Here is a 12,157-nt window from a genome sequence, read left to right as displayed (position 1 = left end):
ATCTCCGTAGGTAGCATTGCTGTAACGGCAGACATGCCAGAACTCCATGCCCAGTGTCTCCGAGCGCCGGTGTCGTGTACAGCGCCCTCGATATGAGCCAAATATTCCAACGCTCACCGCGGAGAAAGTGTCCTGCACATTACCAAAACCCGTGTACGCTGAGCTGGCGCAATCACTTCACCTATACTGTCGACGTCAAGAAATCGGCAGAAGTGCGGATGGTAAGAAGACTATCCTGACAAAGTCACTGGTCGATGTGCGCCAGGAGGCTTACAGCAGTCATGGGCCCCTCCGGTTCTGTGAACGACTCTGCTCGATATTCTGGCTGACCGCATCAGCTCTGGAACTATCGAGGGCAGCATCTCGCTCAATGGCGAGAAGCGCAACGTGAAGACTTTCCGGGCGGTGTCGAGCTACGTCGCGCAGGAGGATTCGGTGATGGGGTCATTCACAGTGTCGGATCATCGACCAGTTCTCAGGCGCGGGGTACACTTGTCCAATGTACATGAATCCAGCCGAGTACTTCCTCAGTCTCGTCAATTCGGACTTCGCGGGCCACGCTGACATCAAGACGCTCGTGCAACTCTTCGCAAGCGCCAGTACAACAGCGAGCAATTCTCCAGAACATCGAGACCGATAGCAGCTGGAGTCCACAATGCCGCACCTGTCGTCCCAATGAAACCCTCCGCTCTTCGCCAATTCTTCATTGCTGATGGGCGCAACTCGATCAACCCAACGTCCGTAACCCGGGCATCTACTGGGTCGACTGGCCATGTATATGATGCTGTCGCTTCATGGTGGGCACCATGTACCTCTCCACCAACAAGGACATTTCAGGCAGGACATGGTGCCCTTGCTCTTCTACGTACAGGCGTTTCTGGTGCTTCATGTCGGTGGCTGTGCCATTCTTTATCGAGCAGCGCGCTGTGTTCATGCGCGAGCGCGCCAACCTTTAACCTTAACGTGTTCAGCTACGTGGTGGCCAACTTCGTCGCGAGCATTGCCCGGCATATTCTTAATCGCCGCGGTCTCCACGTTCCTGGTCGTGCTGCTTAATCGGGCCTCCACGGACGGGTTCTGGTACTTCCTGCTCAATCTGTTCCTGTCGCTCGTGGTGGCCGAGGCGTGCATGCACGTGATCAGCGCTGCCGTCCCACTTCACATCATCGGCATCGCGCTGGGTGCGGGCATCTTCGGCATGTTCATGCTGTGTGAGGGCTTCTGGTGCCTCGCCACACCATCCCGGGCTACTGGATCTGGGCCTACTATCGCCTTCCACTCATACTCGTTCAAGTCGTTCGTGTACGAGGCACTTCATCCACGTCGACACCCCGAGGCCAGAGGCCATCCTGGAGCGACTGGACCTGACCGACGTCGATACGCCGCAGAACATGGTCATCCTCGCCTGCTACGCCATCTGGAGACATCTTCACCTTCATCCTCTACAAGTTCCACACGGGGCGTCGGTACACAGCAGCACCAATACCAGCACAACGACAATTTATACTAACGAGGCCGTCTTCTGCTTAATAAGCCAAAGGGGAGACCCGACGAGGTTTTCATTTGAGTAGAATTGTTGTGGTGGTTTGGCATCTCCGTTTCCTATCCCCTAACTGCGAAGATGTTGATATGCTTTTGTGTGGTGTGAAGGCACTCCGCCCCCTCTCTCTTGAGTGATAGATGGAGTGGGGGGGGATGTGGGCGCTTGCTTGAGTGCTTGCCCGTCTTCCAGTTGGGGCAGCGGTCCTCCTCCTTCACGCCTGCAGAAGGAAGGGCACAAGAGTGAGATGGAAGGTATCGTTTCTCGTGATTACTGGTGCACGCACCGCTGAGCGCAACGTCGATGTGCTGGCCGCAGCCCTTCCACGTGGCCTTGTGGCAGGTGGGGCACTCCACTTTCATGCACATCACGGCGGACTTGTTGGTCTTGGGGACTTGACTTGAGCTCAGGCAGAAAATTGGCGAATGAGCCGGGGTCGCAGGTTCCGGTCCGCAGCCTGGACCCATGCCTGACCCGGATACATAGATGGTCCATTATTAAATACTACAGGCCCTGTGGGATTACATACCCACTTCAACATGCCCTTGTCGGATGGCTGGCATAGCGATGCTGCAGCTCAAGGGGGCCCGTGGATGTAGACGCCGCGCCCCAGCGGCGTCGTCTGTGGCGTGCGGCGCTAGCCTGACAAACTGCGGAGCCAACTATAGCAGACGTGGGGTGGAGAGCGAAGCAGAAACTCCCAGGACGAGGTCTTTGTTGCTATTCTGGAAACAAATGCGCGCTGGGCTTAGCCGCCAAGATGCAGCTATCGGTGCTCACTTGTGAACTCAAACGTATGCGACCTCTTATCTTCCTTCTTCTGAAAAAAAATGATGTCCGGACGCCTGCTGCGGTCGTGCCGCCCGAGCTCGACGGTCCGCGCGCTTCGGCTTCGCGCCGCAGTTGTCGGCCGTTTGCAGCAGGCCCGCACGGACAAGCCCGTGTTCGCGGTCAAGGTACACAGCCTCCCATCTACTCCAGCCACATGGTGTGGCGAGTTTTCGCCACGGCTCCAGCCGCCACGGCTCCAGCCACCACGGCCGGCCACCTTTCGCCTTCGCCGCCGGCGAAAATAGAGCTACCAGAGGTGAAGTGGACGGCAGCGCCGTTGCCCGAAATCAAGGACGTGACTGAAGAGCCGGCATCTCTCAAGCACTTCACCCAATCGTCAAGCAAACACGCGCTCGCTCCGATCGGGCATACAGCTGTGACCAGCACCAGCGACGGCCCTACGTGGAAGAATCCGGTGTCCCACCCAGTCTACAGCCTTGATGCGATCGATGAAATCCCGCAGACACACCACCAACCGAAGAAGATACACGAGTACGTCGCACTACTCGGTGTCAAGACACTCCGACTAGGATTCGATCTGCTCTCGGGATATCGTGGACCCGGTGGCGCCATGACTGTGCAAGACTGGCTCAACCGATGCCTCTTCCTCGAAACCGTGGCTGGCGTGCCGGGTATGGTGGCCGGTATGGCGCGCCATCTACGCTCGCTGCGTTCGCTCAAGCGAGACTACGGCTGGATCCACACGCTGCTGGAGGAAGCTGAGAACGAGCGCATGCACCTGCTGATTTTCATGAACATGAAGCAACCCGGGCTGGGTTTCCGCATGATGGTGCTAGCCGCGCAGGGGGTGTTCTTCCCGGCGTTCTTCCTGGCCTACCTCGTTTCACCGAAGACGTGCCACCGTTTCGTGGGCTTTCTCGAGGAGGAGGCCGTCAAGACTTACACGAACTTGCTCGAGGATATGGAGCACGGACACCTCGACGGTGCATTTTACCTGCGCGCCCCTCATCGGTCGCAGTTACTACAACCTCCCGGACGACGCCAAAGTGCTGACATGATCAAGTGCATCCGCGCGGACGAAGCTAATCACCGTGACGTGAACCACACGTTTGCGGGGCTCGACCAGAAGCGAGATGTCAACCCCTTCGTAGGTCAGCACTAATTCACCTTCCCAAAAAATTCCTCCCTGCACTGGAGAAGAACGAACGAAAACGCTAACGATCGTAGAAAAAAACAGAAGAGTCTACTAACTTTACGTGTAGCGATCGTCGTTATCACACCTAGGTAGATGTGATAGCGCGTTCAGTCTCCCAATGTTCGTCATGCCGGTATGCAGATCAGTCTCGTGCGTGCGCTCTGAGTAACTCGTAACTCACTGGTTTTCGTGCCGGTTGGATTCTCGCAAATAGCTCGGCGGTTGTTCGCACACTTCACAAGAAACGGGATAATGCTTCACCTCGCGGGCTGATGATACGCATTTGGAGAGTTCAACGGTTTTAATTTGAAGGTCTCTTTCATTTGCAAATTCGCCACGTCCAGAGCACAAGCGCCGAGCACTCCTTCCCCCCGCTCCAAATCCCCTCGTCGATATGTGCATGAAGATGGAGTGCCCTACCTGCCACAAGGCGACGTGGAGAGGCTGCGGCAACCACATCGAAACCGCGCTCAATGGTCGAGTACTGCCTCCTCGTGAAGGACGACAGGGCGACTCCTTCTAACATGGATCTGGTTTGTGATGCTGCAGGAGTCAAGGAAGAGGACCGCTGCCCCCAGTGGCAGACCGGCAAGCACTAAGATCACTGGCGCAGACCCAGCCGCACAGATATCCGAGGCCCACCACGAATACGCTCACTAACTCGAAAAATACGAAACGCATTGCTATCTTCCCGAAACGAAGTTGAACTGCGCTGGATGTTCATATGTTGCGTTGCATGTCTCTGGCCCGTCGGCAACGTTAGGTCAGGCGCATCGAGGGCACCAAGGTCAGGCAGGGACTCACTCGCGTGGAACCGGGGCAGCAGTTCATCACTCGCGAACTCGCCACATCGACACCAAGCTCCGTTGACACCATGTGCATGAAGACCGAGTGCCCAACGTGCCACAAGCCCACGTGGAGGGGCTGCGGAATGCACATTGAGAGCGCGCTCAACGGTGCGTCGCAGTAGCTCTCCCCACTGCGAATGATTGTAGCTGACTTGGTGCTGTTTGATGTTTGCAGGCGTGAAGGAGGAGGACCGCTGCCCCAACTGGAAGACCGGCAAGCACTACCTGCCCGGCCAGGAGCCGCAGGGCTGGTGCACCGTGCAGTAGCTCGACGTCGACGAGTGGATAGAGTAGGAAAGAAAGACGCCCGACATTGAAACGCACGCAGTTGGTAGCATCAATACTACTACGTAGTAGTAGTATGAAATGACAACAATGTGCGAAACCAACCACTTTCTTGCTTGCTCTATCTGTTTCATCGCCGTTCACGCTTGCAGTGTGCGGACCATTTCCATCGAGACAATAACGCTCCCCAGAGTTCGAAGAGTGACGACAAACAGTGAAGGGTGAAGATCAAAGTGCTATATTGAGCGTTGTAGGCTGGAACAAGGCTTCTTGGCCACTGGAAGCAGCCTAGTAGTATAAGTTACATGAGCGCCATAGCTACGGAGTTGGCGGCTGCGGCGACGATGCAGAAGCTTCCGGCCATCCAGCAGGCCATGCGGGCACGCGGCATGCCCATCGAGTAGACGGTAGTGTGGCCCACGCGGGCCGTGGTGTAGGCTAGGATGAGCGTCTTGGTGATGCTGGGGCTCACACCGACGGCGATGGCGGCCCAGAAGACCACGAAGGCGAGCGGCATGGACTCGAGGTCGTTCTGGATGATGCGCTTCCAGCGCATCTCGGCCTCGACGGCGGCCTTGACGGCCTTCTCGTCCATGTCGAGCTTGAGGCCCATGTTGCACACGAGCGTCTTGTCCTCGGGCATGCGCGTGTTGGCGGCGAAGGCCTTGCGCCCCTGGATCATGGTGGAGGCCAGGAACTTGACGTACAGCACCGAGGCGCTGAGGGCGAAGACCTTGATGTCGGACATGGGGGTCTGCATTGCGGCGGGGGTGAAGGACGAGAGGATGCTTGTCGTTGACAGAACAAATTCAGGAATGCAGTCGACCAAAATGGCTACAGGTGCTGACGAGTTGGGGATGCGCTGGATACGGTTTGCTTGGGGTCCACCAGCATCGAGTCTTGGAGGCAGGTGTTGTATGCTAGTCGTGTTGGATGGCACCCAGAAAACTGCCACCGAGTTTGAGGGGCGAACAAGTCGTGCAGGTTTTCGAGGATAGACATGGCTACATCAAGTTCAACCTGCGCCTGATCAGCCTAGCCTGACCCAACCAGATCCAGTGACATGCAAATCTCCGTCGCCGTAACTGGCACGGAGCTGTTTCTTCGAGCCTGATCACCTCGAGGTCAGGCAGCGTTTATTGACAGGCGAAAATACTTATCCTGCGCCTGACGGTCAGGCTGACCTGCACGGACGTTGGGACGTTTCTCTAGCTGTGAAGCAGAGCACAAGGCGTGGAGCTCTGACTCAGAGCTAGCCAGATCCAGTGACATGCAAATCTCCGTCGCCGTAACTGGCACGGAGCTGTTTCTTCGAGCCTGATCACCTCGAGGTCAGGCAGCGTTTTTTGACAGGCGAAAATACTTATCCTGCGCCTGACGGTCAGGCTGACCTGCACGGACGTTGGGGCCGTTTCTCTAGCTGTGAAGCAGAGCACAAAGCGTGAAGCTCTGACTCAGAGCTCAGAACCTCTAAGGTTGCGACTAGCTCTGTCCGTTCCAGCTATGGGACGTTGCAACACGAAGACGCAAGGATTTCGGACGAATGCTATCTAACGTGGATTAATCCGTCACGCTGGACTCGACTACGTAGTATCTACCTGTACGATCGATCACTGCTGGGCGAGCACCGCCATGGCGATGTTGGCGGCGGCCGTGAGGACGCAGGCGGTGCCCGACATCCAGCAGGCCATGCGGCTGCGCGCCGCTCCCGACGCGTAGGCGATCGTGTGTCCGAAGCGGGACGTCGCGTACACGACCATGAGTGTCTTGGTCAGGTCCGCGCTCACGCCATTCTGGATGGCGCCCCAGAAGACGACGAAAGCAAGCGGGATGGACTCGAGGTCGTTTTGCACGATGCGCCGCCAGCGCTGCTCGTTATCGAGCGCCACCTTGAGCGCCTTCTCGTCCAGGTCGGACGACATCCCCATGGCGCACACCAGCTGCTTGTCCTCGGCCATGCGCGTGTTGGCCGCGAACGACTTGCGCGCCTGGATCATGGACGTCGCCAGGAACTTGACGTAGAGCACGGAGGCGGTCAAACCGAAGACGTTCACGTCGGAGACGACACCGAGCATGTTGACACGTACAACGTTGACTCGATTGGACACGTGGGGAGTCAATTGGGGAATGGGATCGAGAAGCAGAGCCGCAGGGCGCAGAGGCTCTGCTCTGCCAGAGCTGGGCTCTCATGGCCGCCTGATCATGTGCCTGACCTCGCCTCGCAGCGAGTCTCTGCACGCGAATCCCGAGTGATCGACTAGAACCGGTGTCATAGTCGCTTCAATTTGTCCTCGATCCATTTAGGGCTTCCGAGGACGCATGGATCACTCGCCACACAAGGTGCTGGCCAAGTCAGTACAGCGCCGAGAACTCACTAAATCGTCTGACTGTATCTCTTACAGTACACTTACTTTTCGGTGGCCAATCGTCCAAGTGGGTCGTCTGGGCAACTCTACTTGGATGTATCCAATTGACACCAATATGCCAACTCCAGCAATCCCATGCTAAGACTTCAACAGTGGGAAATGGAATACATGTTTTTAAAAAGGATAAGGATGCAGCTCGGACGAGTTCACTCCGTAAGCTACGACGGCACTGTTACCAAAACGATGGCCACGGCGCTGGTGACGATACACACCACCCCGAGCATCCAAAACATCATGCGAGCGCGAGGCAGGCTCTGAGCGTAGACGATCGTGTGGCCGATGCGGGCCAAAGTATAGACCACCAACAGCGTCGTCGTCAGGCTGGAACTCACGCCGACATTGATAGCGCTCCAGAAGACGACGTACGCCATCGGCATGGACTCGAGGTCGTTCTGGACGATACGCTTCCAGCGCATCTCTTCCTCCACAGCCGTCCGGACATGGTCATCAGTGAGTTCTGCAAACCCTTGCTTGGGGGCGTTCTTGGCTTGCGGTAGCTTACTGTCTTCAGCCATGCGCGTGCCGGCGGCGAAGGCCTTGCGACCCTGGATCATGGTGCAGACCAGGAATTTTATGTACAACACTGCAGCGCTTAGAGCGAAGGCATTGACGTCGGTGAACATGCCGGAAGTGGCTGCGGTCGGGTGCTGCTTGGTGTTGATGGAGCAAATTCAAGAATGGCGAAGAGCTTCTTGGTGAGATAGGTGAAGGACTTCTCTGCAGGGTGAGCGACAGCTGGGGTCATAGGTAAGTCATGTTACGTGGTGGCTACAGAAGTGAGCTGGGTGCGGCCTGGTCCACAAAACCTTATGCAGTAATTGTGCTCGCTTGTATCTGTGGAATGCCCCCCACACGGCTGTTTTGAAGTGGAATGGGCTACCAGCGCTACTCTACAACTAACCATAGGAATAATGCAACACTAGGTACATGTACTTGGCGGTCTTTATAGAATGAACTTGCAGGGATGCCCACCCGTGAGATAGCCTCATCCGGCTTTACCCTGCAAGCTGGATTCTCCTTGAACAAGATCATCCTGTTGGAATCCAATCAGCTCTGGATGACATCCTTGGCAGCGGTCCTAAGAATTGATTCACCAACTTTCGTAAGCCCAAACTGGCATTTTGTACTGTATACCAGATCCCTATTTTTTTCGCAACAAAAGTTTTGTCAACCCACCAAAACGTCTTGGATTGAGTTATACCAGCGATCTATGATTTGAGATAGACGTAGCACAACTGCGAAATCAACTCCAATTGACCAAAACTGTAGCTCTAAATGGATATTATATTTCCCAAACTATGTCATGTACAACTGGTAATGTGATATTATGGAAAATATACTAATTAACAGAGATTCTATACAACAAGCAAGTAACAAATACAGTTACAGTCCAGCTTAATATTCGGTAAAGTTTTAGTAAATTAGATGGGTGTTACTTGCACCCTCCGCTTAGGTGCGAGACAGGTGAGGGTGTTGTGTTGCTCAAAGGTGCGCCAGCAAAGCCGAAGGTGAGTGAGTGATGGATAGGTTTGCCTGGCCAGCCACAATGTCTTGCGGAGCTCGAAGGGCATCCATAGAGGGTGCGACGAATCGACGATGACGACAACCTGGAACAAGTTGCCGCTCTACAACATTCAGGCACTGAGAGTGTCAAGGCGACACTGAGACTCTTACAGTGGAAAAGGTCGCGTTGCTTCCCCCACCACCCCGAGCGAGCGGAGCTTCATCCTGAGTCTCCAACATTCCTCTTGGTATGTGCTACTTACTACACATTTTCACCATGGAGCCGCTTACACTCGAAGCTTCTCAAGCATTTCACGCCTTCAGCAGTCTCGCCGGCTTAGCCAACTCGAAGCGTGCGGCCACTGCTACCTAGTTTTCTGTAATCGCTTCGTTTTTATTCAAATGTCAGATCTTCCTCGTGCGCAGCGCGACTTTGTCTCCTACATCATGTAGACTACGTGTACTTCTCGGTGCTCTGTGTTGTCGATCGCAGGGTCATGCACTGCAGCCTACAGTCTGTAGATCAAGCTCGGCAAATGAACGAAAGTCAAAGCTCTTGGGTATACCTATAGATTACCCACTCACCCTGATGCAGTGACACCTCCACGCACACAATCGACACCCCACAGGACCACGTTGATTTAGAATAATGTTGCAGCTCGGCTGACCGAGTTCTAATACACCAGTTTGCTCTATAAACTATGCCAACGCAGCTAAGACGCTAGCCACAGCACCAATCACGATACATGCCATGCCTACCATCCAGAAGACCATGCGAGCGTAAGGTAGGCTCTGGGCGTAGACCACAGTGTGTCCGACACGAGCGATTGTGTAGACCAACAGCAGGGTAGTCGTCAGGCTGGAACTCACGCCGACGCTGATGGCGCTCCAGAAGACGACGTACGCCATCGGCATGGACTCGAGGTCGTTCTGGATGATACGCTTCCAGCGCATCTCTTCCTCCACAGCCGTCCGGACATGGTCATCAGTGAGTTCTGCAAACCCTTGCTTGGGGGCGTTCTTGGCTTGCGGTAGCTTACTGTCTTCAGCCATGCGCGTGCCGGCGGCGAAGGCCTTGCGACCCTGGATCATGGTGCAGGCGAGGAACTTGATATAAAGTACTGCGGCGCTGAGAGCGAAGGCCTTGACATCGGTGATCTCTTGTGCCATCGTGGCGAGTCTTGGAGCTCTATGGAGCGTGGTGGTCAAGGACGCAAAATCGACAATGCCAAAAGCTTTGGGGGTGTAGGCAGTTCGTGCACGAATCTTCTGGTGAGGCAGGTGCTACCGCGGCGAAAGAGACCGTCAAGGAAGATTGCGATGTCGCCTGGATGTGGCGAACTGCGGACTATCTCTGCGGCGTGTGCAGCGCCCCAGCTTGTTTTCGAGAAGGTGAGGCAGTCACGGAGTTGCTCTGGCGGAATCTATAGAGGGTCCGTCTACGCTCGCAGGTTAGTCAGCTATTATATATACAGTATGTCCAGTGGACATTGTCCACAGGGAGCCATTGATGACACTTGAACTTCTTAGTGGTGGGTCAGACAAGCAAGAACTCGATCGACGACCGGGTACCATCTTCTGTAGGGGACGGCGGTGAGCTTGGAGAGCTCCGAGATCCGACATAGAGAGCTGCCAATCTTCCATCAATGCCGCCACCCAGCTTCGATGGGCTCCGTCGTGTAAGCAGCAGATTGCATAGTGCTCCCAACAGATGCAAACCCGTCTCCTCTTCAGCACCATTTGCTTTCCAGTTTCGATGTGCATTTCCCAAACCTACCGGTACCATCATCCGCATCAATCTCAACCGAAACCGAGCGAACTCAGGCGACGGATGACAACCCAGTGGAGGCTTACATGAACATGACTGCATCAGCATTCTATCAAACTGACGAACTCCGTGCGCTGAGAAGCTCGGAAATGCATCCTACAGATGGAGCTTCCAAAACTAGTATTCCAGCGTAAGTAGCGTGCGTTGAGCACAACGCCCACCTAAATGATATTCCCTGCACTACATGTACACCACCACTAGCCACGACTTGGCGTAGTGACGTAGTTTGCAAAAGTTCTGGATGTCCTAACGGAGACCTTCCTGCTCCTTGTCCAGCGTAACATCTGGTGCTGGACGTAACCACCACCGCGTAACCAGTTCGAGTCGCACGTAGCAATCCTCATGGCTGACAGCCGAGGTGCCTCCCGCCGATCGTCGCGCCGCGGCCCACAGCGCCCCAAGCCTCCGCAACGCAACGTGACCGACAAATCCAAGCCCAAGTCCACTTCGTCACGCAATCGGAATCGATCAACTCCTCGCGGTCGCAATGTTATCAAGCCCCAAAGTCGCGTAACCTCGCTGCCATCCGATCTGTGGACTCGGCTACTGCCGTTCCTGACATGGAGAGACACGAGCGCAATGCTCTGCGTGTGCTCCGAGTGGAGACAAGTGGTGGCGGAGGCGAAGAAGTCGCGCCCGGAGTGGCGGTCGACACTTTTGGGCCCGTCCGCCAATGGCTCCGACAGTCTGGAGCTGCTCCGGACCAACCACTTGAAATGGGCGGACACCCGCTTCGCGCCCGACCTGGTGCTGCTCTCGGCTGCTAGCAAGGACTCTAGTCCGTGGCACAGTGGCGGCTATTGGGAGGAAGCCATTGCAGCAATTGAGGAGGCCAAGCTGCTGCCTCCGAGATGTAAAATCGTCGGAGTGTTCACTATGAACGCGGTATTGGGTCTAGAAGAGGGGGAGGAAGAGGTAGAGGAAGATACGAATGATAGTGCGGTGACGATGTCGATATCTGTTGCTCACCTGCCGGAAACGACGCTAGAGATGGTAGAGTTCGACAGGAAGGACCTGAGAAGGTATCATCACGGAGGTGTGGAGCTGGAGAACCCGTTCACGTCGTTAGGGGAGCAAGACACGCCGTCGTTTTTGATGTTTGGAGTGAACGACCAGAGCGCTCGTCACCTGGTACCAGCGATTGAGGAATGGTATCCCGGTGCTGCTGTCGTCGGTGCCGTGTCGCCGCTCATTGACCGGTGTATTCCTATTGCTACATACAGTGGTGTGGTCGAAGCACGGCAAGACCGAAAGCCACGGAAGAGCAGAGGCGCAAAACAGTTAGCATCATCTCGGCGGCCTCGTCCTCGGGGCCAGGTAGCGTTTCCATCGACGATGCTGCTTCGATTTCACGGCCAAGTCGGTGTGAAGTCGTTCTCCTCGAGCGGATACTATCCGATCACACCAGTTGTCCGATGCGAGAGCACCAATGTTTTAGACGAGTTCAGCCAAATAGTGACGTTCGACCTGGTTTCAATGCTCGGCCACGAAACGTCGGAAGAAGGCGCGCAGCACCGCATCATGGACCTCTTGGAAGCGTCAGAGAGACTTGCTATCGAACAGGGGGGTCGAACGCTCAACATCTTCTCGTGTCACGAAAGCGCCCCGCTCGAATATCTCAACAGCTGCTGCCGCACCGCGGACAGTGACGTATTGCCTGCTCCAACCTCCGCTCACATCGAACGACTTGAGTCTGTGTCCCCGGGTTGGAACGGTTTGGCGACGACCGTGCCTGGCTTT

At 55.6% G+C, this 12,157-nt stretch overlaps 5 protein-coding genes across 5 annotated transcripts; 1 reads left to right on the top strand and 4 right to left on the bottom strand.

Annotated features, from left to right (window-relative positions):
- Positions 1-4,961: 4,961 nt before the first annotated feature.
- On the bottom strand, positions 4,962-5,420 carry IUM83_19636 (uncharacterized protein; the record flags this gene model as incomplete). Its single annotated transcript, XM_067944694.1, has 1 exon — positions 4,962-5,420. The coding sequence occupies one exon, from the start codon at positions 5,418-5,420 to the stop codon at positions 4,962-4,964; it is 459 nt and encodes a 152-aa protein (XP_067783967.1).
- Positions 5,421-6,270: 850 nt separating this feature from the next.
- Positions 6,271-6,735, bottom strand: IUM83_19635 (uncharacterized protein; the record flags this gene model as incomplete). The annotated part of the gene is made up of 1 exon (XM_067944693.1): positions 6,271-6,735. One exon carries the CDS (start codon positions 6,733-6,735, stop codon positions 6,271-6,273), a length of 465 nt encoding a protein of 154 aa, XP_067783978.1.
- A 509-nt stretch (positions 6,736-7,244) lies between these two features.
- Positions 7,245-7,640, bottom strand: IUM83_19634 (uncharacterized protein; the record flags this gene model as incomplete). Its single annotated transcript, XM_067944692.1, has 1 exon — positions 7,245-7,640. The coding sequence occupies one exon, from the start codon at positions 7,638-7,640 to the stop codon at positions 7,245-7,247; it is 396 nt and encodes a 131-aa protein (XP_067783968.1).
- Positions 7,641-9,288: 1,648 nt separating this feature from the next.
- IUM83_19633 (uncharacterized protein) lies at positions 9,289-9,759 on the bottom strand (the record flags this gene model as incomplete). Its single annotated transcript, XM_067944691.1, has 1 exon — positions 9,289-9,759. The coding sequence occupies one exon, from the start codon at positions 9,757-9,759 to the stop codon at positions 9,289-9,291; it is 471 nt and encodes a 156-aa protein (XP_067783969.1).
- Positions 9,760-10,996: 1,237 nt separating this feature from the next.
- On the top strand, positions 10,997-11,702 carry IUM83_19632 (Avr1b-1 avirulence protein; the record flags this gene model as incomplete). Its single annotated transcript, XM_067944690.1, has 2 exons — positions 10,997-11,576; positions 11,641-11,702. 2 exons carry the CDS (start codon positions 10,997-10,999, stop codon positions 11,700-11,702), a joined length of 642 nt encoding a protein of 213 aa, XP_067783966.1.
- Positions 11,703-12,157: the final 455 nt, after the last annotated feature.

Source organism: Phytophthora cinnamomi, assembly GCF_018691715.1.
Source record: "Phytophthora cinnamomi strain GKB4 chromosome Unknown Contig93, whole genome shotgun sequence".
Classification (NCBI taxonomy): Eukaryota; Oomycota; class Peronosporomycetes; order Peronosporales; family Peronosporaceae; genus Phytophthora; species Phytophthora cinnamomi.
Note: the sequence above shows the minus strand (reverse complement) of the source record. Positions and strands in the feature narration are given on the sequence as shown.